The following is a 25295-nucleotide window of genomic DNA, read 5'->3' on the forward strand; positions in this document are numbered from 1 at the left end:
GCTCGATCAACACCATTCTCGCCACCACGCAAAATCCACTCCACCAACCACCACGCGCTTCATCCTCGACCCATCACTCATCAAAACCATTTCTCCCCGCGCGTGATTCCCACGTCAAGACACAGAGCGTAAGATCCACTCCGCAATTACTTCCGAATAAAGATAAAAGAAACAGAACACTTGGTTTTGAAGTAACTGCACTGGAGACTTACCATACCCACCCACTGTTTCCTCCTTCGTGCGCTCGAGTGTACCACGACCTCTCATATCCACCCTTCGATCAAACAAACTCCTTAAAGTCACCTCATCGAACGGTGAAAACAAGAGTTACACTTGAGCATGAAACACTGAAACGCACCTCGTGATTCCCCACCAAATTATCCAACCTTTTTTTTTCTTTTTTTCTTTTTCAATATTCACTCTTCCATACAGCTAGCACAGTTTACAGAGAGCAACAAACAAAGCAACCACAAAATTTATGAACCTTTAGATCACTCTCTCTCATACACTCTCTCTCTCTCTCTGTTTCATGGTACACAATCTTCTCTTCTCTACTCTTGTTCACTCCAGTGCATATATTTCTCTTCTTTCTCTGAAAAATTCAAAGGAACAATTCAACATTGCTATTTTGATTTTGTAATCTCATCATGGTGTGGTTCTGGTTCACAGGGATGGTAGATTTGAGGTCAAGAGCTTCCGCATTGGTCGCCTAATTCTCAGATCTAGCCTCATATCACCTGGTTAGCACCAATTTCATACACTGATGAAGCAGTGTTCTGTGTCTGCTTCTTCATCTTCCTTGTTTTAGATCTTGTCGGTTCTAGGGTTTCTTTGTTCATAAACATGTGTTCCATTTTGAATTACGTGTTTTAGCTGTGTGTTACATAACATTCTCAGGTGTTACGCATTTCTCCTAATATAATTGTTATTTTTTGTAAATTCCTTGTGCTCCTGTTTCTTCATGATTACTGCTAATTGTGGTTTTTTAATTTTTTTTTTTGGGTAAAAATTCATGCATAATTCTCAGGGTGATTGAGAGATCAAGTGTAATTAAACTAATTACCTTGTAATTTGTTTCATGATTTTGTTTCTGAACGCTATTATTGTCATTTGTCGGTGACATATACAACTTTTTTTTCTCCTTTGTAGAGGTGTTACAGTGGAGTGGGGGTTAGGAAAAAGTCAACAAGTAAAGGTCCATCATAATAAAAAGGATATATGATGCTGTTTTTTGGAGCTTTATTATTGTACAAGGAAAAAGATGTTATTAATTGCACATGATGTCTGTGTCTATTCACTGTTGATAGTTGATTACTCATTATTTCACTTAAATTTGGCTGATGAGCTGTTATTAATTGTACATGATGTCTGTCTTTGTTGATAGTTGGTTACTCATCATTTCAACTAAATTTGGCTGATGGGGTTGGTGTACATTTCACCCTTAGTTGTTGATAACTTGATCTTTAGTGGGAAAATAATGATTTTCTATTGCTAGTTACATATTCATTGTGGTTTTTTCCCCCTGATGAGAAGTAAAATATTTATCCTTGTGGACAAAAGCTGATGTCTGTTCCACCCAGAAAATTTTGCTGAACAGGAATGGAGTTGCTATTATACAAATAATTTTCTGTGCAATTAAATTGAAGGAGATGCCACAACCAAGATACACTACACTTTGTCATGTGAAGCACTATTTTTATTTGAAGTTATATGTTATCTTTCATATGTTTCATAAGGTATTGAGGAACAGGTCACAGCATATTTTTTAGTTGTACCTACTAAAGCTAACCTAATTCGGTGATGTTGTTAAGCAGGCATCTTGCATGGTTTCAGGATTAACTGCCATTCTTTTTTCCTTTTGGTTGTGTGGTTTAATTCCATGCCTAATTACAAATGTGAAACAATATAAACAATAAAATTTTAGAGATTAGTTTCCTTTTTTCTGTTACAGGACCTGGTCTCACAATGGGCAAATCACCAGGAAAATGGATCAAAACTGTACTATTTGGGAAAAAATCAACCAGATCAAATATTTCAAAAGGAAGAGAGGTAATACTTTGATAGTTAAGGCAACATCTCAACTCTGTTTAGTGTTCATATGAAATGAATGATGAATGCATTCCCGAATATCCTTTGAAACTACATCATCTGTAGCATGACATAAATATTCAACCTTGCTTTATCATTTAAATTTGACCTTGAATCCCACCATCAGAACCCTTCATCTAATTTGTAGTGGATAGAGAGAGAATGAAAACACCTTCTGTTCTCCAACAAGCACTACATTCTGCTCTGGTGCTGTTATATGAGCCTAAACTCTTGCTTCATTCAGTGCACTGACCCTATCTGCTAGTAATTAAAATTGGCTGTTAATATTAAGTATAAGTGTTAAACTTATTACTCTCGAGTCTCAACACATCAGAAAACATTTTGATATGATCTTTGCCTTATGTAGTGAAACTCCTGATTTATTTCACTATAATTCTTATGTAGAAACTTGCTATTAGAAAAGAAGGAGTAGTTAACTCCAAGGTGTCAGAAACGGGTTTGGCTTTAGAGCCAACCTCCAATGCGATCACAAGTCATGAAGAAGACCTGGAGCTGGAGAACAAAGAAGTAGATAATATTTTACCTGGAAACCAAGAAATTGAATCTGTTCATCAAGATGCACCACTTGATCCAGAGAAAAAAAGGCAGGATGAAGCGGCTACGAAGGCACAGGCTGCCTTCAGGGGTTATTTGGTAAGCGACTTATGGTTTTATAGATACTTTACTAATTATAGTGTTAGTGCCTTTTAGTCTGAAAAACAATTAGAAATTTTGAACTGTAGACCATAAAAAGGCATGTATACTGCAAAAGCATAGTAAATATGTGGAGTTGATTTTTTTATTTTGATTGTAAATTTAATTATGATAACTTCTGACTTGAAGGCTTTGATGGATCAAGAAACACAGAAGTTTAGAAGATTTAGTCATTATAATTTAGAACAAAGCTTGAAGCTTAATGCAGTATTTAGTTTGAGTCCTAATTCCTAAATGCCATCCCCTTCTTCCTGTCAACCACTCTCCCCTATTTGTTTACTAAAAAAATATGGGGTCATAATATATTAAATTGATTAGAGTCTCGACATGTTTATTTATCATGAGCAGCTGTCAAGTAATTGTGTTCCCTACATTAAAGAAGCTAATTATTTCTTTCTTGTTGAAATTAGTTTGGAATTTTTTTTTTGATGGAGATCAACTCTGCCTGTGGTTCACACAGTCTGATGAATTTCAGCAATAAATTTGTTTCTGTCTTAAGTTCTTCACTGCCTCTGTCTTTGATAAATGAATAATTCTTAAACTTTCGGGAACTATTTTTCTGGAGCTTTGATTGTAAAGGTTCTTACTAATTGTAATATTTGAATTTTGAACCCTATTTGATATTATGCCTCATCTAACAAAAGTGTCTTTTATGAAGGCTCGGAGAGCATTTAGGGCTCTAAAAGGCATAATAAGGTTGCAAGCACTTATTCGTGGGCACTTGGTTAGGAGACAAGCTGTTAGTACATTATGCTGTATGTATGGAATTGTCAAGTTACAAGCACTTGCCCGTGGTGGCAGAGTTAGACAGTCTGAGGTTGGATTTGAAATTAATGAAAAGTGTAATGTTTTGAAGCCTCAGGTAATTTTTCAAGAATTGAATTCTCTGTAAATTATCATCAATTTGCCATATTAATAATGCTATTTATGTGTAGTTGATTACCTTCATCAAACTATTCCTCATTTCCTCTGATTAACTATGTGCACAGGGGAGGGGGAGGAGGGTTTAGTGTTAAATGGTCTATCTTTGATCTTAAGTATAACAGGGCATTATGGGTGTGTTTGATTTATGCTACTGACCCCGCATAGTTGAAAAAGAACTTGGTTGTTGTATCTCGGGCAAGTTAGAGCTAAATGGTTCTATCAAACGGGAGAATTTTGCTGATAAAAAAAAATCAAACGGGAGAATTCTTGCTGAGCTGTCTGTACATTTAAAATAAGGACCTGCTATGCAAATAAATATGTTAATTTTGAATCATGTACTATTTCAATAGTTAGGGTGGTCTCTTGTCATCCAACAGTTTTTCATCTTAATCAAAAGAAGTTAGTGCATCATACAAGCTGCTGGGGATTATATTCTATGATTTAATTGTAGACCACTTATTCTATATGATGAAATATTGGTATGAGTAGGGAATCTGTATTTATCCAACAATTGGTGAAATTTCTAATGAGTTCCTCTTGGTTGTTTGGTAGTGCACTAGTCTGGTATTATTACACTTAGATAGCTTCAACTTTATGAGTGTAATAGCATAGCACAAGTTAGTTATGAGAAAGGGAGTGGGAGACTGCGTGTATAATACTTTTTAAATAGAGCTTCTGCTAATGATTTTTCTTCTCAATTTCTGTGCCTTAGGATGGCCAGCTTGTCAATCCAATTGCTGTATCCACAGAAATTATGAAGCTATCAGCAAATACTTTCATCCGTAAGGTAACTTACATTAGCACTTGTATGTGATTGTTTATCACTTTATTGCTTATACATGGCTACTTTTTCCGGATAGGTTTTATTGTAGAACTACTGTAATTTTTGAAATATAAAATTTTAGAATTTGAATCCCATAGCTGAGAAAGCAGCATGTGAAAGACAGTACAACACCGCTGCTAAATTCCCTTAATAGGGATCAAATTCCTGTAATATTGTAATTTTTTGCTACACTAACACATTTTGTTTCATCAGGTAATGGTATCTTTATTTGTTAATACTTATCTATCATATACAAGATGATTGCATTATACCTTTAATTTTTTACTTGAAAATTATGAAGACCTGACCTACTGGATTTCAAATACAGGCTTAATATCTTAGATCTAGTTCTTTATATTGTGGCACCACAGGGCTAGGCACTTTTTCCCCTCCCCTAAATTACTCTAGCAATCTCTGTTTTGATAGGAAGATGAGTTAAATAGGCCATCTATTTTGTTCATGGAAGTGTATAATTAGCCATTGGAGCCACAAACATGAAGTTGAGCCTAAAAGTGGTTATGTGTTGCCCACCATTCCTATTTTCCCTGATATAAGGAATTCATTATAATTTTATTTTATATGACCCTCCATTATTTGAAATAAGAGGAACCAAAGGTCCTGCTTCTGCCTGTATCAGGCTGGGGCTCATAGTTTTGAAGTTAATGCATTTTATAAAGGTTTTGATGGCTTGTGGATATCAGGTATGCCAACACAACAAGAAATACTACAGTATTATTTCAAAGGCAGCTTATTTCACCTCTCAATAGATTGGAAAAGAAGAACATCAAGATGTGTGGTTTTTTAAATATTCTTAGTTAAAGCACCTTATGGAGAAAGCCCAAATTAAATAAATTAAATCAGTCAAGAAAATTGTAAAAAATAACCAGTTATTGTTACCAAATAGTGCAAGTTTTGAAATCTGATTGCATAGGCAGATATTTATTACTCTCTCTTTTCCTTCTTAAGTGTTGATTTAGGTATTATGATTGACACCCTGATTAATAACTGCAAGTAATGTCCTCGTTTATATTAATTTTTAATTTTTTTTTTAGAATGCATGTTATATTTTAATGTGTTATCTCTTCACTTAGTACTGTCTTGAATTTCTAAAACAACCGATAAATAAGAACAAATTTTTTTTCTAAAATCATGTTTATAGTGCTGCATCAATTATGTGGAGCATGTACGTCTGTTTCAATTTGTCTTTTAAATGTTAGTTAACTTGGGTATGTGAAAATGTCGGTTATTGCTTCAGCTTCTTGCTTCATCAACTACTATAATGGCCCTGCGTTTGCAATATGTTGGTGGGGATCCAAATTCAGTTCTAAGTTGGTTGGAGCGCTGGTCAGCATCTCACTTCTGGACACCAATTCCCCAACCTAAGAAAATTCGGGATGCTAAGCCTCAGAGGAAGCAGGGTGGTACTTCTGTGGGAGATGCTCAAATGAGCAAGTCAAAACGTACTCACAGAAAGCTTCCTACTGCGAATTTTGACTCGGTCCCAGTGCAAGCAAATCCTGAAGTTGAGAAACCAAAACGCAACATGAGGAAAGTTCCAAGCCAACCCTCGGATCCTGCGCAAGAAAATCCACAAAATGAGTCAGTCCCAGTGCAAGCAAATCCTGAAGTTGAGAAACCAAAACGCAACATGAGGAAAGTTCCAAGCCAACCCTCGGATCCTGCGCAAGAAAATCCACAAAATGAGTCAGTCCCAGTGCAAGCAAATCCTGAAGTTGAGAAACCAAAACGCAACATGAGGAAAGTTCCAAGCCAACCCTTGGATCCTGCGCAAGAAAATCCACAAAATGAGCTTGAAAAGGTTAAACGAAGCTTGAGAAAGGTTCATAACCCAGTTGTTGAGAATGCTGTTCAGTCAGAAGTTGAATCTGAGACTCCAAAGCTGCATTTGGAAAAGGAAACAGTTATCTCAGGTGTTGGTGTTTCAGAACATGGGGCCATTAGTTCAAATGAGAAAATCATGAATGAAGCAACATTAACCATTTCCAGTGTGCCAGATGTGGGAATTACTCCTAGACAGTCAGTTAGTAAGGAGGTTTCTGACACTCCTAGCAGTTATCAAGTGACGAAGGAATCAAAGCCCTTGACAGAGATTAAAAGCAAAGATATAAACATTTCTGATGATGAAATAAAGAATGCACCCATAGATTTACCGGATACAATGTCTAAAGATGAAAGTTCTCACTTAACAAATGGAGATCACAAGGAAGATCCTGCAGCAGGCAGTGAAAACCAGAAACCAACCCGAAAAGCCTCACCTGTAGCAAAGCAGGAACGTGCAGAGAATGGTTTACAGAACAGTCCAACAATACCGAGTTATATGGCTGCAACTGAATCTGCAAAGGCAAAGTTGAGGGCACAAGGATCCCCAAGAGTTGGACAAGATGGAAGTGAGAAAAACAACCAAACCCGGCGACATTCTCTGCCATCTTCAACTCACAGCAAAATCAGTTCGCATTCACCTAGGACACAGAGACCAATTCAAGCAGGTGGCAAAGGGGGGCCCAAGAGTGAGAAAACCGTATCAGCTTCTAGAGATGCAAATGGTATGGTATAATTCTTCTTATATCGTGCTTTGAATAATTCACCAAAAGAATATTGGTTTGTAAGTATCTCTTGGTAAAATAACTCTTATTAACTGATTTGTCATGAAAGAGTCACGTCTCCTTTCTGTAGTGGGACACATGTTAGCTTAATCATACCAAACAAGTATAGTAAGGTGCTGCATCATTAAGGTATAAGATCATTTGTCTCCAAATTGTGTCTTGTTTTCTGTTTCAATCAATAAAATTGTGACACATCAATTAAAAAGCATGATTATGACAATGATAACCTTACATGTGGGGTTTATAATTGACGTGGCACAATTTCATTTGAAGGACAGAGAATATGACATCATTTAGGGACAGAGAATCTTTATCCCATCATTAGAGATGTTGCCTAACTAGTTTACATAAAGGTAGAACAATCCTTACCCCATAAGCTAACTTGTGCAGACTTCTCAAGATGTCGAGAATTGAGGGTCTGTTACTTACTTTTATTCACTGTAAAGGAACTTGGCAGATGTGATCCTCTAAATTCAAATTTGAATCAGTTGGATTTTGGCGCATGTTTTTGGTTCATTATGATTAACAATCATAAACTGGTATGTTCATCATGCAGGAAAGGTAGCTCAAGCAGAATGGAAGAGGTGATATGAGGATGACCTGTTTCCTGGTGTTGCTTGCCATGAGGAGGTTGAAATCGTGAGGTTTATATGATCTATGATGAAAATAATTGAATTGATAGGACTATAGGTGTGTTTGATCAGTTTCTTTTTTCTTTTCTTCATTTGCTGCATTTTGAGCGTGAGGGTGATTTGTACATTATAGGTTTAGTTTTGCTTGATGCAACTATACCCAAATTTAAGTTCTGTTTGTTTTCGACGTGATTTCTGTTTTGTCCATATTATGTTTGTTTTTTTTTTTGTTTCCCCCCCCCTTGGCCTGAGGTAATTTAACACGTACTTTCACGCGTATCACAAAGAACTTGTGTGTTTTAATCTGAAGTATGGTCTGGTATCTTGAATATGGTCATTGGAGATTTCTTAAACATTTTCCCGGGGAATTTCAAACTGCAGTGCCTGCTGTATGGATGAAGCATTTGTTATGTTAACATGTCTCGAGCAGAGGGAAAAGCTTTGAAAGCTTCTAGTTGTGTCCGGTTCAGTTAAATGTTTGAAGTTAGAATCAGTGGATTGGTGTTTTAGAATTTAGAGTTGAAAACAGAATAGATGAATCGTTGTTGAAGCACGTCTCCTTTTAAGTCAAAAACACTGATTGCAAAGTTCAGTTTTGGTAGGAAATCAATTTCTCAAAAGAAAGAGTACTTAGAATTACATATAAATAGGAAGTAAGTATATATATGAATACGAACTGTAGGGCGTAAATATGTAGAGAGGAGCAAAATGAAAATGTGTTAGGGACTATAATACTAGGAGAAATAAAGAATATATTAATTGAATAATGAATAAGTGTGATTAGTAAGTTAGGTGGCATACTTGTAGTCCTTTTATTGTAGCACGACATTTGTGAAATCTATAGTGGCAATTGTAGGACAGTTGGACGCTTTAATTTCACGTATAGAGAAAATAATGAGAGAACACACACAAACATGACCGAACTCAAGAGTGCTATGAGAAGTTTAGAAGCGGTTCTGACCCACTTGATAAAAAATCAGGAAAGAAAAGCAAAAACATTCGTGTGGAGGATGACAGATAAGTCAATGGAGCATTGTTCTTGGGTAAAGATAATGTAGTTACCCGTTTTTATGGGGAGGACCCTTTGGGATGGATGAGCAGAGAAATATTTTGAGATTCATTGTGCGATGGAGGATGATGCGTTATGTTTGACTTTTATTAGCATGCAAGAAGGAGTGACGATACATCATACATTGGTGACAATTCAATCCTACGAGGGGCATGATGACAATGAGAGTGGTTGATCGGACAAAATCCAATCAAATCACCCGAGAAGAGTAATTTGAAGATGGGGAGACAATGGACGATGAAGACCGGGAGGGTGAGACCGGGAGGAGAGGGGGGTTCCCGATGGCTGAGTGGATTGGTTCCTTGCCGTGGTTGAGTGTAGGAGGTTCTTTGTTAGCATTTTGAAGCTTAAGTTAGTAAGTGCAAATCAAGTGAGAGAACAGTGAAGAGATGAGTTACCTTTGAGAAAGGAGAATAACCTCCTTTATATAGGTATCAGTTCCAACTGTTCTAGTATGAGTATGAGCCATCAGGTAGGGGGTTATCATGCTGCCACCCTTTGTCACAAGGTTAATAGACTGGTTGGTTTGCTGGGGGCCATTAGATTTTGACCCTAACTTGACCACACACCTCTGCGAGAATTCCGTGTGGGCCTGGCCTTCCTCAAGCAACGGATTACGGTTGTGCTAGCCCGTCAATCGGTCTTGACGTGACAAGGTCTGATTAGGTTTAGAGGGGCTTTGGTGTTAATTATGTTGGTTTTGGTTCAGGAGGAGTGGGATATTGTTCGTCAGATATCTTCCAAGTCTTGGGGTCGACTACTCTTCCTTATAAGATCGAGGCCTAGTTTCGCCCAGACTAGGTTGGATTCAGGTTGGCGACCACCCGAGGGGACTAAATGGATGCCTCTCGAAATAATGGTAAATGACTTCGATGAGGATTTCTATGTTTTGAGTGAAGGTGTCGCGTCAAAAGTGAGAGATTTCTTGAATTGAATGTGGAACCTTGGGGGGTTATGTGTTGAAGTTTTAAGGAGTCTGTCATCTTTAAGGAGTTTGGCAATTAGAGTGTTCATCATCAACGAGAGTTTTCAGAGTAGCGGAGCATAATATAATGACAATAATCGTGACAAATCATCATGACATATCATCAATAGGCTCGAATAACTATAATAAATAGCATTAAATTTGAGAACTGGACGAGAATCAATTAACTTTTTTTAAAACTCGGCTCTTGATGAATATGCATTGATTTTCACATTTTAAACCACTCATGTTTTATTTTATTTTAAGCAAAAGTATCATTTTTGAGACAATCTTGTCCGACACAAGTGTGATGAACGCCAAAGATCTCACCAAGAGTGCAGCTTATGGGGATCGAACTCTCAACTTTAAGGGTTCAAACAACCACTTTTAACCACAGTAACGACACACATTAGAAAAATACTCATATTTTAAATATTTCACCACATCATTTAAATTTATAAAACAATTTAATTTAGATAAATACAAACTTTCTTTCCCACATCTTTAAAATGTGATTGATTAATTAATACCAATAAAATTTTGGTCTAGTGTTAAGCGACCTAACGTAAGGATGAGAACACAAGTCAAAACTTCTGGAATCACATTTGTTAGGAGGAACATGCAACCGTTTATTGGACAAGTGGTGTTCAAAGACAAAAAAAAAATGTAATTAATTAATATATAAAACTAGAAAAAAAAAGGTTGATCAACGTTAATGTAAAACCATTTTATACATACATCCAATTAATTTCTGCTACATGTTTTTTTTTCTTTTTAATTAAAATTAAAAAGATAGGTAACCACTTGATCTATGTGGCATAATGTGATTGATTGAAGATAAGTGTATATCCAATAATCTATAAAGCTTTTTTTTGAACTCCAATAATCTATAAAGCTAGTAATGCTTCATAGAGGAGTTGTGATATACTCACACCTCCCTTTCTCTTACATATCATTTTCACTTTTTTTTTCTATTTCTTTTTATGCATTTACTGTCACATTATCTATCATATCACTAATTTACCTCTCTGTTCTTCATAATTTGGTGAGGTGAAGGTAGAATTGGTATGTGAAAAGATTATTATTCCTTCTAGAGTACACTAATGAAACGTGTTATAGATAAAAAATAAGGTAGGAGTAATAAATAGCAAGAGCAGAAGAGACAAATCTATCTATCTATAATCTATATCTATCTATAATCTATCTATCTATCTATCTATCTATCTATCTATCTATCTATCTATCTATCTATCTATCTATCTATCTATCTATAATCTATAATCTATAATCTATAATCTATCTATCTATAATCTATATAAAGGGAAAGTTTTAGCAACTTAGAGGGTAAAACAGGAATTCAATAAATCGAGTTTACCCATGGACATTTCAGTAAATCTCGGTGTAATAATCATAGATGAAATCTTGGCCATCTATTACTTTCAATCTTGACCGTTTAATTCCTCTTCCTAGCCTCTTCCTCTTCCACATTCAACAGTTACACATTATCATCAACCTTTTGGGCTTCAACAATATTTCCACCATCCAACGAATTTACTTTGTATTTAATGGGGATTCATAAGATCAAATAGGTTGGCATTGTTTCTTCCTTTTCCACCTTCTCAAGTTCCACCTGATCATTTATCATCTACCTCTTCAACTTCAACTATCACCCTATAAAATCTCTTCAACAAGCTTTCCTCACATCAAAGCACACACGCAACAGAGAAACGCGATTCTACCATACCTCCGCAAACCTGAGTCGATTTCGACATGAAGGTATGACCCAATCACTTTGTTTAAGTCATTTGATTATTTTCAATTTCCTAACTCAATATTATGTTTTCCCTCGAGGTCTTCTTCTCTTGGGAGGCTGTGATAATGTCAATGTTATTTCTTTGGTTTCATTTTTGTTTTATTCATATTTTTAAGTGATTATGGTTTTCTTTCATTTTAGTTTTATTCAGATTGGTTTAGTTGATTATGAGTTCTTTCTTAAATTGAATGCCAGATTATGATATTGTAGGTGAAAGAAGTATTTTGCAAAGAAGGATCCATGTAATCGCAGGTGGGAGAAAAAAGCTCGAATTCACAATTGTGCTTGAGGATAGTTACGACCGTTTTTGTGCAACAATTTTCTAGGATATTTGTTGAGTCATTTTCTTTTAATTGGTGAGTTCATCAAATAATATGTGAACCCATAGCTGGATACTATGTTTAAATTTTGAGTTTTTTTAAAATTAAATTGCTTATGAACGGGGTTGTTCTTCATGTTTTTTTTTTGCTTATAAAAGATACACTGACAATTTGAAGCGAGTGAGGAAAGTTAAAAAAGTTTCATTTATATCTGTTTATTAATTCTTTCGGAAGATGATAATCTCTGAAATAGCTATTTATGATACTATGCAATTTGTACAGCTGGATGTACAAACAGTATGCATGGGATTAACCGCTTCAATGAGATCTTTTATTTTTGCATGCGGAAAAATTACCAAACGTCTAGCATTCCCTCACGCTTGGCGTCAATGATTCTTTTTTTTTTCCGAGAAAAAAATGAAAGAGTAGGCCTTCGCCGTATGAATATTAAGTGATAATAGCATGACACTTCGAGCTCAATATGCAAAAATTGTTTTTTTTCTTCAAAACATTCAATTATGTATCGGAAGGGTAGTATGGACAAGGGGGTATTTACAATTTTATACATATTATTTCATATGTGATTTTTCAGAACCATTGGACATTCAGCAGACTTTTAATCTTAGTCGTTCAATATTCCCCTTGAACTTCCTTCATCAATGCTAGTATATAACTTTATACTATTAAGCTAAAAATTATTTTAAATGAATTTATTATTATTTAATTTATATGAGTTATGGAATGTCATAGGTCAAAATTAATATTAAATATGATATTAGTTGTGAATTCCACAAGACACAAATTATTGGTTCAGATTTGTTGAAATATTAATCAACCAATAATTAATATTAATAATAAACTTTAAAAGTTAAAGGTCACTCAATAAAAAAAACTCATATCTCTTCATTTTGAACTTCCTTCATCAATGTTATCTATAGACTTCTACTATTAATTCAAAATTATTATAAATATATTTATTATTATTTATTTTATATAAGTTATGAAATTCAAAAAGGTATGTTGAATACTAAATAAGATCTTACCAAAAGAAGAAAAAAAATTATCCCTAACTGTTCTGTACTAGGGCAAGCTTATGTAAGAGAAAGACAAAAAGTAAACCCTAGCAGAGCACTAAAATAGCAAAACTACCATAAAAGGAATATTCTCATTAATGCTGAAAAAGTTGGTTTCGTACAAGTGGATGACCTCCCCTTTTATAGAGGGGGTGGTCATGATATGGATCTTTCCTATATTTGGGCCTGACAATCAGGGCCCAAATCCCCGTACACATAAGACAAATCCAAAGGAATCTTCCAGCTGGCTTGTGGGTCCATCACCTAAGGGAGGGCAATGAAGCTCGTCATGTTGCCTTTCCCGCCTTGGCTATCGTCAATGGTTTATTGTTCATTTTGGGCGGGACATAATCTTCTTTATGTCCCGCCCAGTCCACATGCCCCCAAGACATGAGACTCGAGTAAAGAGTTGAAATGTCTTCATCATGTTACCTAGTAGTTCGCCTCTATTGTTTATTCGTTCATCGCCATTTTACCTTCGTTGTTACATCGCCATTTTCACACTTCGCCACCTTTGTTGCCGTTTCAAAGATATGTCGCCATTAATCATAACCGTCAACCACGTCTTTTCAACTGACGCACGTATCCTTATTTTCCGGGATTTCGTCATCATTTGTTATAAATGCAATCTTCAGTTGCGCGTCTCGAGGAGTAATGTCTTTTCGCTTCCTAACTTTTCGAATTTCAAATCCCACGATCCCACGATCTTCCCCCACTCATTCTCTCTCTTCCTTTCTCTCTATAAAATCCCCTTTTCACTTTTCATTTTTCACTTTTTTAAAACTTTTGCTCTGAAAACCCTTTTCACCGCAGCTTTCATTCTCTTCTTTGAACTCCGGTGAACCTTTCTTCCTCCGGCCGTCGTCATTGCGCGGTGCTCCCCTATCGCCGACGTTCTCCTTTCTCAAATTCACGTTTCTCCCTCTGGTTAGTTTTTCTCTTTCTTGAGACTCTTCGTTTACTTCTTTTTTCTCTGACTCTGTTCATCTTCTTTCTTCTTTTAACTCTGTTCATCTTCTTTTTACTTTTAACTCTGTTCATCTTCTTTTTATGAAACTGCCTCGCATGTCTTTACCAAACGCTAGCCTTTCTTCCCTAGAACTTTCTTCACCCTCCACGGAGGAGGAAGTTGTCGCCCCCTCTATAATTGAAATTCATTCCTCGCCTTCTACCCATGATGATTCCGGTCCCGCCGGCTCTGTAGACTCAATTCTCTCCTCTAATGGAGATTTGTCTTCACCTGAATGGCGCTCTGACGTGCATTTAGTTGAAGATAAATGTCTGTTGCATTCTATCTGGAGCAGCGTTGGGAGCATTAGTTCGCTTCGAATTTCTGCTCAAGGGTTCACGAAGATAGATCCCGCCACCTCGAATAATGAAGATCATCTGTTGAATGTCCTCCCATGTGGCGAAGATGACTGTGTTCTGTTGCGTAAAGAACCAGACGATGGATCGCCCGATTTTTTCTTTGTTTATGGCTATTTCTTCTTAGATTTAAACATTAAACTTCCTTTCTCGCCGTTTATATGTCACGTTCTTTCTTTTCTGAATGTGGCGCCTTGCCAACTCCAGCCCAACGCCTGGGGTTTCCTCCGCTGCTTTGAAATTCTTTGTGAACACTTGAGTTTCACTCCAACCTATCCCTTGTTCTTCCTTTTCTATAAATCAGTCACCACTAAACCTACTTCTGTGAAATGGGTTCCACTATTAGCCCGTAAGAACATGAGTCGGTTTACCGCCCTTAAAAGCCATTACAAAGTATGGCAGAAGAAATACTTTAAAGTTGTGGAGTCGCCCGAAATAAAGAACTTGTTCCGAGATTCTGACAATAACCCCCTCTTCCCTTTTTACTGGACAAAGAACCCTCGCCGAAAAATATCTGTTTCATACGACGCCTTGGATGAATCTGAACAAGGCGTCGCCGATTACCTCCGCACACTACCAGTAATTTCCGGTCACGACTTGATTGAGGCGTCGAAATCCGGCACTTTAAATCAATTTTTTAGTAAGTTTATAATCTTTGTACGTAACTTCTTTTTCTTTTTGTTCATGTATCTCGTCTAATTGATGTTTTCCGTACAGCTACGATGGGAAAAGGCAAGGTTGACGCGAACCCTCTCAAGATGAAGGAGTACCTCGCCCAGTCTGCTGCGGCGGCGAAAAAGAGGGCCGCCGAAACTGAGCAGAAGAAGAAGAATGAAGGTACCTCGGGTTCTGACAACGTCAGGGACCCTAAACGTCAAAAAACTTCAGGTGCTGCTGGTGGTAAGCCTCTCCACCAATCAACTCTTGATTCAAAAAGTCGTCCCGCTGAGAAAAAGAAGGGACATGACAATGTCCCGCCCCCTCAACAAGATTCAAGCACGCTGATCAACCGCCCATCAACTCCATTTGGCCAGGCTGGGCCTAGTTCAGCCATTGGTGGCGAAGCTCCTCCCCCCTTGCTGAGCTTGTCGGATCCTCACTTCAATGGGCTGGAATTCATGACCCGTACTTTTGACAACCGGATTCACAAGGACATTTCCGGTCAGGGTCCCCCCAACATTGCTTCCATGGCGATCCATCACGCGCTGTCTGCCGCCAGTACTGTAGCGGGAATGGCTCAGTGTGTGAAAGAGTTGATCTCAGCCAAAAACCGTTTTGAGAAGAAGGCAGCTGATTACAAGACAGCCTATGAACGGGCTAAAACTGATGCTGAGACCGCCAACAACAAGCTGAAATCTGCTGAGGAGAAGTGTGCTAAATTAACTGAAGACTTGGCTGCTTCGGACCTGCTTCTTCAAAAGACCAAGTCTCTTAAAGAAGCCATAAATGACAAGCACACTGCCATTCAAGCCAAATATCAAAAGTTGGAGAAGAAACATGATCGCCTGAATGCTTCCATCCTAGGGCGTGCTTCTCTCCAATATGCTCAAGGCTTTCTGGCGGCCAAAGAGCAGATCAGTGTAGTTGAGCCGGGCTTTGATCTTTCCCGCATTGGGTGGCTGAAGGAGATCAAGGATGGTCAAGTAGTTGGTGATGATGACATTAGCCTCGATCTCCTTCCCCAATTCAATGATGAGAGTGAGCCTGAAGAAGATGGCGAGGATGGGAATGAGCAGCACAGGAATGAGGATCAAGGGAAGGAAGATCCTCAAGCTGGGACAAGCCAGGGCAACAACGCCAACCACGAGAACCTGGCTTGAATTTGTTTTTATTTTATGAAGTTGAAATTTTTCTTTGGGCATTGCCCTGTTTTATTTTTATTCCAAATCATGTATGGGCATCGCCCCCTTTTTTCTACTTTAAATGGATATCATCTTAAGTTCATTCGTTGTTTTTAGTTGTTCCCAACTTTCGTTGTTATATACCTTAGCCGATTTTTCGACGAGGCTTGGTTTCTAGTGGCCACTAGAATTGCCAAGGCTTTTAACTTTTGAAGGCGATACTTTCTTATTCCGAAAGGTTTACTCGCGGTATTGCATACCTTGATACGATTTGCATTGCATGAACTCGTAATAAAAATTCAAAACATATATGATTCTGTTGAAATGATCTTTTCATTAATTTTCTTTCGTATGGGAACAATTGTCCCTTCATTACAATTGTCGCCTCATTAAAAACCTTTCCAAAGAAAGGGAAAAAGAGTGCGACTTCGTTCACATTTGTTGTTTCTACTAACTAAAATACTGCTTTAGATGAGAGGCGTTCCATGTTCGTGGAACCTTTTGACCGCTTAGTTGTTCCAACTTATAAGCTCCTCCTCCAACATCGCCAATAATCCTGTAAGGCCCGCCCCAGTTGGGTGAGAGTTTGTTGTGTTTATCGGGCATTGTATTTTTTCGGAGCACTAAGTCTCCTACCCTCATTTTTCTTGGCACCACTTTTGTTGAGAATTTTCTTGCCACCTTCACTTTTCCCGCCTCATTTCTTATGTGGGCCTCTCGTTGTTCCTCGGGCAGCATAATTAGATTTGCTATTAAGTTTTCTCCGTTGTCATTTTCATTAAACCGAGCCACTCGCCAATTTTGGTTTTCAATTTCCACTGGGAGCATGGCGTCAGTTCCATAAGTTAGACGATACGGGGTTTCCTTTGTGCTTGACTGCTCCGTGGTGTTGTATGCCCAAAGAACGCCTGGTAGTTCCTCCGCCCAAAGCCCTTTTGCCTCATCCAGTTTCTTCTTTAAACCCTTCAGGATAACTTTGTTAGCCGATTCAGCCTGCCCATTGGTCTGTGGATGTTCTACAGAGGCAAATCGCATCTCGATTCCCATTTCTGTACAAAATTCTCGGGTAACACTACTTGTGAATTGTGTTCCGTTGTCCATTACTAATGCCCTGGGAACCCCAAATCTACAAATAATCCTTCGCCACAAGAAGCTCCTGACCTTAGCGGCCGTGATAGTTGCTACTGCCTCAGCCTCTATCCACTTAGTGAAGTAATCAACCGCCACGATGATGTACTTCATTTGTGCCTTCGCCACAGGGAATGGTCCTAAGATATCGGTCCCCCACATGGCGAACGGCCAAGGCGCCATCATGGTTGTTAATTCTTCTGGTGGAGCCTTGTGTAGGTCAGAAAAGACTTGACATTTTTCACATTTCTTAACATACTCCAAACAATCCTTCTTCATCGTTGGCCAATAGAATCCTGCTCTTATCACCTTAACTGCCAAGGATCGCCCGCCAATATGACTAGAACACACGCCTTCGTGGACTTCCGCCATTATTCCGAGGGCGTCCTTGATATCGACACATTTGAGCATAGGAGACATGATTCCTCGCCGATACAACTCTCCACCCACCAGTGTGTAAAAACTGGCTTCCCTTCGTTTTGCTCTCGTGTTCAAATCATCCTCCTTTGGTGGGTTCTCTAAGAAGGTTTTAATCGATTCCATCCAAGATACCTCGCCCTCACTGACTGACTTTACAGCTTTCAACTTTATTTCTACCAAATCAATGCTCGGGCGAGGCAGGGTTTCTTGAATGACTGTCTGGTAGTTGCCCAATTTCCCTGTGCTTGCCAACTTTGCCAACACATCAGCCCTCTCATTTTGTCCCCTCGGGACATGTTCTATTTTGATTTCTTTGACCTCCATCATCAATCTGCGCACCACTTCCAAATATTTGGACAGTTGCGGATCCTTCACCTGGTACTCACCTTTCACTTGTTTAACCACTAACTGCGAATCTCCTTTGATAAATAACTTCTGGACTCCCAATTCAATGGCCAACCTTAAGCCGGCAATTAGAGCCTCGTACTCAGATTGATTATTGCTCGCCTTGAACTCGAACTTGAGAGACTGTTCAATGATCATTTTATCTGGACTTTCGATTGTTATTCCCGCCCCACTTCCAGTGTTATTAGAGGATCCATCCACAGACAGGACCCATTCTCCTTGAGTCTTCTCTCCTTCAGTGGGTGTTAATTCCGCCACGAAGTCAATTAAACTCTGGACTGTGACTTGGCCCCTTGGCTCATATTGTAAGTCATACTCTGACAGCTCAACCGACCAGCTAACCAATCGCCCTGATAAATCAGGCTTCTGAAGTACTTGCCTTAAGGGAACATCAGTTTTAATTTTGACTTGGAAACTTTGGAAGTAAGGTCTGAGGCGCCTTGCAGTTTTCAGAATCGCCAAAGCCGCCTTTTCAATTTTTTGGTACCGCAATTCTGCCCCCTGTAAAGTATGGCTCACGAAATATATAACTTTCTGCTTTTTTCCTTCTTCCTGGAGCAAAACCGTACTTACCGCCTTGTCAGTAACCGCCAAATAGAGCACTAATGGAACGCCTGGTGTTGGCTTGGAGAGTACCGGTAATGTGGCCAATGTTTCTTTCAATTTGGTAAAAGCTTGTTCGCATTCCTCTGTCCACTGAAACTTTGAATTCTTTTTTAAACATGTGAAGAACGGGGCCGCTTTGTCACCCGCCATTGGCAAGAAACGTGACAAGGCGGCCATTCGCCCTGTCAAACGCTGAACCTCCTTTATACTTGTTGGGCTTTTCATTTCCAAGATCGCCCTTCCCTTATCTGGGTTTACTTCTATTCCTCTTGATGTTAACATAAATCCCAAGAATTTTCCTCCCTGGATCCCAAAAGAACACTTCTCAGGGTTTAACTTCATTTGATATGTTCTTAACTGATCAAACGCTTCTTTAAGGTCGCCGCCATGATCACTAGCCCTGGCGGATTTTACAATCATGTCATCCACATACACCTCCATATTCCTGCCTACTTGCTTTGAAAAAATTTTGTCCATGAGCCGTTGGTACGTAGCTCCTGCATTCTTCAAACCAAAAGGCATTGTCTTGTAACAATAGTTCGCCTGATTGGTCATGAATGCTGTACTTTCCTCATCCGAGGGATGCATCATAATCTGATTATAGCCCGAATAAGCGTCCATGAGACTTAAAAGTTCATTCCCTGAAGCTCCATCCACAAGCTTGTCAACATTGGGAAGTGGGTACGAATCTTTGGGACACACTTTGTTCAGGCTCGTGTAGTCCGTGCACATTCGCCATTTCCCATTGGCCTTCTTGACCATTACAACATTGGCGAGCCACGTTGGGTACTGTACCTCACGGATGAAGCGGGCCTTGATCAATTTTTCAGTCTCTACTTGTACAGCCTTGTTCTTTTCTTCACTCATTCTTCGCCTTGGTTGGATGACCGGGGTCGCCCCTGGTCGTATGGCTAGCTTGTGGGTGATCACCTTGGGATCAATCCCTGGTACATCATTGATGGTCCATGCGAAGAGATCTAGATTATCACCCAGAAGGGTGATTAGTCTGTCCTCTTGTTCTGTTGTCAACCCACTGCCAATCTTTAGAAACTTGTCCTTGACTTGCACCTGCTTGGTTTCTTCCAGCGGTTGTGGGCGAAAATCATCAGCATCATCTCTTGGGTCCAAGCTAAATCCTTCTTGTGGGAAGATTTCTGTAATTCGGTGGCTCTCCTTGGCGGCCTTCCGCCCATAGAGCGCCACGCTCCTCAAATAGCATTCCCTTGCTGCATTCTGGTCTACACGCAATATCCCGACCTTCCCGTTGCAGGCGGGATATTTAACAGTTAAATGAGCAGTTGAGATGACCGCGCAGACCTTATTGAGGGTGTCTCGCCCCAAGAGTACGTTGTAATTGGCTCTACACGCCAATACTAAGTACTTTACTTGAAACTTCTTGACAAACTCTCCTTCTCCAAAGGCAGTCGGAATTTCGACGTATCCCCGCACACTGACACGGTCTCCTGTGAATCCCACCAAAGTTCCCCTGTATGGTTTCAAATCTGATTCCTTTAGTCCCAGGCGATCAAAGGCGTCTCCATAGATGATGTCTGCCGAAGATCCCTGGTCTAAGAATACTTTCTTTGTCACATAATTGTTAACCCTAATTGTTACCACAATTGGATCGTTGTCATGGGGAATTACATGCGCAAAATCCTGAGGGGTGAATATAATAGGGGAATGATTCACCCAACACTCGCCTTCGTTCGACTCCTGTACTGAGTGTACTGCCGCTACGTAGCGTTTTCTAGCCTTACTTGAAATTGCACCCCCGCCAAATCCTCCTGCAATAGATGAGCATTCCCCAGCAGGGTCGCCCAACTCTTCAACTATCTCTTTACCTTTACCTTTGTCCCCTTGAGTGATTTTAGCTACCTCCGGCGCTGCTGTGTCTTTGACAAAGTTTGCCAAATGGCCAGCTTTAATCAAGCGATCAATTTCCCGCCTTAAATTCCAGCAATTATCTGTCGTATGCCCCAACGCTCTGTGGTACTCGCACCACCTATTGGTGTCCACGTTAGCTGGCGGCCGCCGTGGGGGTGGTGGGTACTGCACAACGTTGGTCTGTCCAACCGCCCTTAAAATGGTACTTAAGGGTGCATTCAACTTAGTAAGTGGGATTGGCGTTGGCGAAGCACCAGGCTGACCAGCTGTGGCAGCAGCGGGACCTTGTGAATTTCTGTGCCATGTATTTTGAAAGCCAGGTTTAGAGTTGTGGTATGGTCCCGGTCTTGGTACGCGGGGGGTTTGCGCTATCCTGGTTTCCTTCCCCGCCTTAGATTTGTCTTGTGAAACACCGCCAGATTGAGACTGCTTACGTCCTTCCTCTCTTTCTTGTTTCTTCTGGTCATCTTGCTCAATCAATATGAACTCTTGAACACGAGCGCGAAGATCCATCATATCCTTCGCCGGTCGCCTTGTTAAGTCTCTATTCAAATCTCCCGCCCGAAGGCCATTTTTGAATGACGCCAAACAGACATCTGGATTTTCATCCTCCAACTGCACCGCCATCTTGCTGAAGCGTGCCATGTAGGTTTTTAATTTCTCGCCTGGTTGCTGATGTATGCTGATAAGATCAAACATTGTTGCTTTTGTGGTTTTATTGGCGGAAAATTGAGTCAGAAACTTAGTGGACAGATCAGTGAAATTATCAATGGAGAAGGGCGGTTGTCGAATGAACCACTGCATCGCCATGCCCTTGAACGTGGAAGGCAATAATCGACATTTTACCGCATCCGACGCCCCGCCGATCACCATTTTAGTATTGAAGTATCTAAGATGCTCCATAGGATCAGATTCGCCCGAAAAGGCGTCTAATGCCATGGTTTGCAGGTGCTTTGGAATGTCCACCCTAGTGATGGCTGGAACAAAAGGTTGGAATTCAACTACATCCTCCGCCTCCAGGCGTTGTTCTTGCTTAAAATTCTGCCGCTGAGTAAGATACTCAACTTGGGCTTGCAACTGCTCGTTTTGGGACTGCACCTTCTGCAAGGTATCTAACATTTGTTGCAAAGCCGCATGCGTGATACCTGTCACTGCCTCTTGCGCTCTCCGTGGAGCAGTTGTTTTAAGATCTTCCAAGTTCACGTAGTCAGGCGGCGTTGAACGCCGCCGAACACCTGGATCTGATTTAGCGATCAGATCTGAAGGTCTTCCCGGAGCTGCATTCACCAATGACGCCGGCGACGGCGCCACTGAGTGGACCCCCTCCGAGGAAGCTTCCTGCTCTCGGTCGTCCAGTACGGGACGGTTGTTGTTTCGTCCGCCGGCGCGACCGCCGTGTCGACCACCACCGCGCCGGCGATGATCGCGCCGACCTACGCCGTATGAACGAGTCTCCATGGCTCGCGATTCCTCCTTCTGTCACCGGAAGAGCTGAGTCTTCCCCACAGACGGCGCCAATGTTCTGTACTAGGGCAAGCTTATGTAAGAGAAAGACAAAAAGTAAACCCTAGCAGAGCACTAAAATAGCAAAACTACCATAAAAGGAATATTCTCATTAATGCTGAAAAAGTTGGTTTCGTACAAGTGGATGACCTCCCCTTTTATAGAGGGGGTGGTCATGATATGGATCTTTCCTATATTTGGGCCTGACAATCAGGGCCCAAATCCCCGTACACATAAGACAAATCCAAAGGAATCTTCCAGCTGGCTTGTGGGTCCATCACCTAAGGGAGGGCAATGAAGCTCGTCATGTTGCCTTTCCCGCCTTGGCTATCGTCAATGGTTTATTGTTCATTTTGGGCGGGACATAATCTTCTTTATGTCCCGCCCAGTCCACTAACCTTTTTGCCTACAACTATATAAATAAGTGTCAATACTCATTAACATGTGTCACATATGCTTTGTTGAGGCATTTGCTTTTATTTTCTCAAAGGCTCAAGATTCAAGACATTTTATCAAAAACATATATCCAACGACTAACTATTGATGTACTAGCCCAAAATGTGTACATGTGTTATAACATGCTTTTTATTTCATGATGATCTTCAACTTGATTCCATCATGTAAGATTGAAACACCTAAAATATTATTTTCTCTTTGATTTTCTCAACTTTTTGTTATGTAGGATGACTCAAACTTCGCACAAGGTACCGAATATTTTCGCAGGAAAGATCGAATGGGAGATTAAATGTCATGTGCTCCATATGTGGAAAACAAGATATTTCAAAAAACCTCAAATTGTTAATAGTATTGAACTACTCTTAATCGTTGAACATGTATTTTGATTTCTTTGTTTTCCCCACTTTCATGGTACCTAATTCAAACTATTTATTGTTACCATAACAAACGTGAATTTTTAAAATTGTAGTTTTCCATTTTGAAAATAAAATGCAAAAGAAGATCCATGCAACCATTAATCGGAGTCAAAAGCCACAGTTTAGTGACATATTATGTGTATGACAAGTTTATGCGATTCAGGATTTTATGGTTTAAACATCTGCTAGGAAATTTAGAGTCACAAAACACAAATACAAGATTACTTAAATGAGCATCTCAAAAACTGAAAAGGCTACACGTTTAGTTTCACTGATTTTTTTTCTAAAAAAAATGGGAAGGTCCAAATTTATTTAGATTGTGAAATTTTTTTTTAGACGAGTTTAACTTGATTTCATCCTATTTTATATTAGGTTTAATATGAACAAATTATGAATTATTTGTAACCAAATAAAAAACTATGAATTATTTATTTTTTACATATTTATTACTTTCCAGTTTATATATCAATGTTAATATAATTATAATTTTTACCAAAACTTAATTTCTTGATAAAGAATAGCAAAATCTGATCCTAACAAAGTACAAAATTTGTATTTAGGCACATATATTATCGAATTCATATGAGTTATGAAATTTCATAGGAAAAAATTAACATTAAAACTTAGGCTAAAAAGCATTTTTGTTCCCTAATGTTTCAAGTTTGTGCAAATTCTGCCCCTACTCTATTTTTGTCGACGTTTGTACCCCTCATGTTTTCAAACAGTGCACCGTCTATCCCTCTGGCAGTCAGGCTTTCTCAGGATAGGTTCCTGAGTGGAGAGATGAAGAGGTGTATATGAAGTTGATGATGAATTGGGTTCATTTTGTATTTGCTGACTTATGCTCCTTTTGGAGGATGGTGTATATTCTGTCAATTTCCTCATCAATATATTTATTGATTTCAAAAAAAAATTTATTGTTAGTATTAATTATTACTTAATTAATGATTTAACATATTTAAACTAATAAAGTGTGTCTTAAGAAATTCCCTAAGTTTTAGGCTAAAAGGCATTTTTGGTCCATAATGTTTCAACTTTGTGCAAATTCTGCCCCTACACTATTTTTGACGATGTTTCTACCCCTCATGTTTTCAAACAGTGCACTGTCTACCCCTCCGTCAGTCAGACGTTAAAAAACTAACGGAATGAACTGATTTGACTTTTTTTTATTATATTTTTTGGACCTGCCACGTGAAAATTATAAGTGAAATTGGAAAAAGGGGCATGTGAGATTCAAACTCAAGACCTGTAAGTAGCAAAACATGCATTTAACCAGTTCAATTACATACATAATTGATATATACATCAAGCAAATTTAATTTATATCATTTCCTTAATCATCATCAACTTCATTTTTTTTTCGAAAGTAAAATAGAATTCATATAATAATGAGGAGATAAACACGGTATACACCCTACTAAAAGCGGTAGGGTGTATATAACAACCAACCCAAGATACCCAAAGTCTATACAAACCTATCTAAAAGCCCTCACAAATCCTAAAAAAACTCCCTAAAGATACCAGAGCTCCCACCAAAACCCAAGAAACACCCTCTATTAAACTAAAGCTAATTGCGCGCCATGAATTGAGTTGCAATAAACTTCCTTCATTTAATAAAAAAAAAATCTCCCCTATATATTTCTCTTTAAACTTCCTCCATTAATATTAATTAGTCTATAATTTTCTACTATTAACTTCAAAAAATTATTTTAAATAAGTATATTATTATTTATTTCATATGAGTTATGAAATTAAAAAAGATAAACTTAATATTAAATAAGATCTTACAAATAAAAAAGACTTCTTCTATCTGTAAAGTAAAATAAAATCCTTATATCAAAAGAATAATCAGAAGCATCAATTAGATAAACAATGACAAACAACACAAATAAAAAAATCAAATACACTCATAAAAAAACCTACAAAAAAAAACCTAAATTAACAATTTGATAAAAAAATCTAATTATCACAAAAAAAATTATTTTTTCTCCTTTATCTACGAATAAATAATTTAAAAAAACCATTAAAAAATACAGTACAAAATAAAAAATAATGCCCCAAAAAATACTAGTAAAAGATAACGTGATGAATTTTCTTCATACAATACCAATCCTGACTATTCAAATATTAAAATAATTTGTTTAAATAAAATTAAAATAATTGGATTCTTAGCGGCTACTTGTTTTGTTTGATTGGTTATTTTATATTTCATGACATAGACTATTCG

At 38.6% G+C, this 25295-nt stretch overlaps 1 protein-coding gene across 1 annotated transcript; it reads left to right on the forward strand.

Moving 5' to 3' along the window:
• Positions 1-408: 408 nt before the first annotated feature.
• LOC130710205 (protein IQ-DOMAIN 31) lies at positions 409-8012 on the forward strand. The gene is made up of 8 exons (XM_057559388.1): positions 409-532; positions 670-740; positions 1952-2049; positions 2494-2742; positions 3461-3664; positions 4439-4513; positions 5805-7113; positions 7730-8012. Exons 3-8 carry the CDS (start codon positions 1966-1968, stop codon positions 7759-7761), a joined length of 1953 nt encoding a protein of 650 aa, XP_057415371.1. The 5' UTR covers positions 409-532; positions 670-740; positions 1952-1965; the 3' UTR covers positions 7762-8012.
• The last annotated feature ends 17283 nt before the right edge of the window (positions 8013-25295 follow it).

Source organism: Lotus japonicus, chromosome 4, assembly GCF_012489685.1.
Source record: "Lotus japonicus ecotype B-129 chromosome 4, LjGifu_v1.2".
Classification (NCBI taxonomy): domain Eukaryota; kingdom Viridiplantae; phylum Streptophyta; class Magnoliopsida; order Fabales; family Fabaceae; genus Lotus; species Lotus japonicus.

What these genes read in the sequence shown, in the direction of transcription:
- LOC130710205 (XM_057559388.1), top strand. Translation starts at nt 1,966, where the DNA reads ATGGGCAAATCACCAGGAAAATGGATCAAAACTGTACTATTTGGGAAA. An exon ending in ATATTTCAAAAGGAAGAGAG is followed by an intron (nt 2,050 to 2,493) that starts GTAATACTTTGA and finishes ATTCTTATGTAG; the next exon opens with AAACTTGCTATTAGAAAAGA. An exon ending in CTGCCTTCAGGGGTTATTTG is followed by an intron (nt 2,743 to 3,460) that starts GTAAGCGACTTA and finishes TCTTTTATGAAG; the next exon opens with GCTCGGAGAGCATTTAGGGC.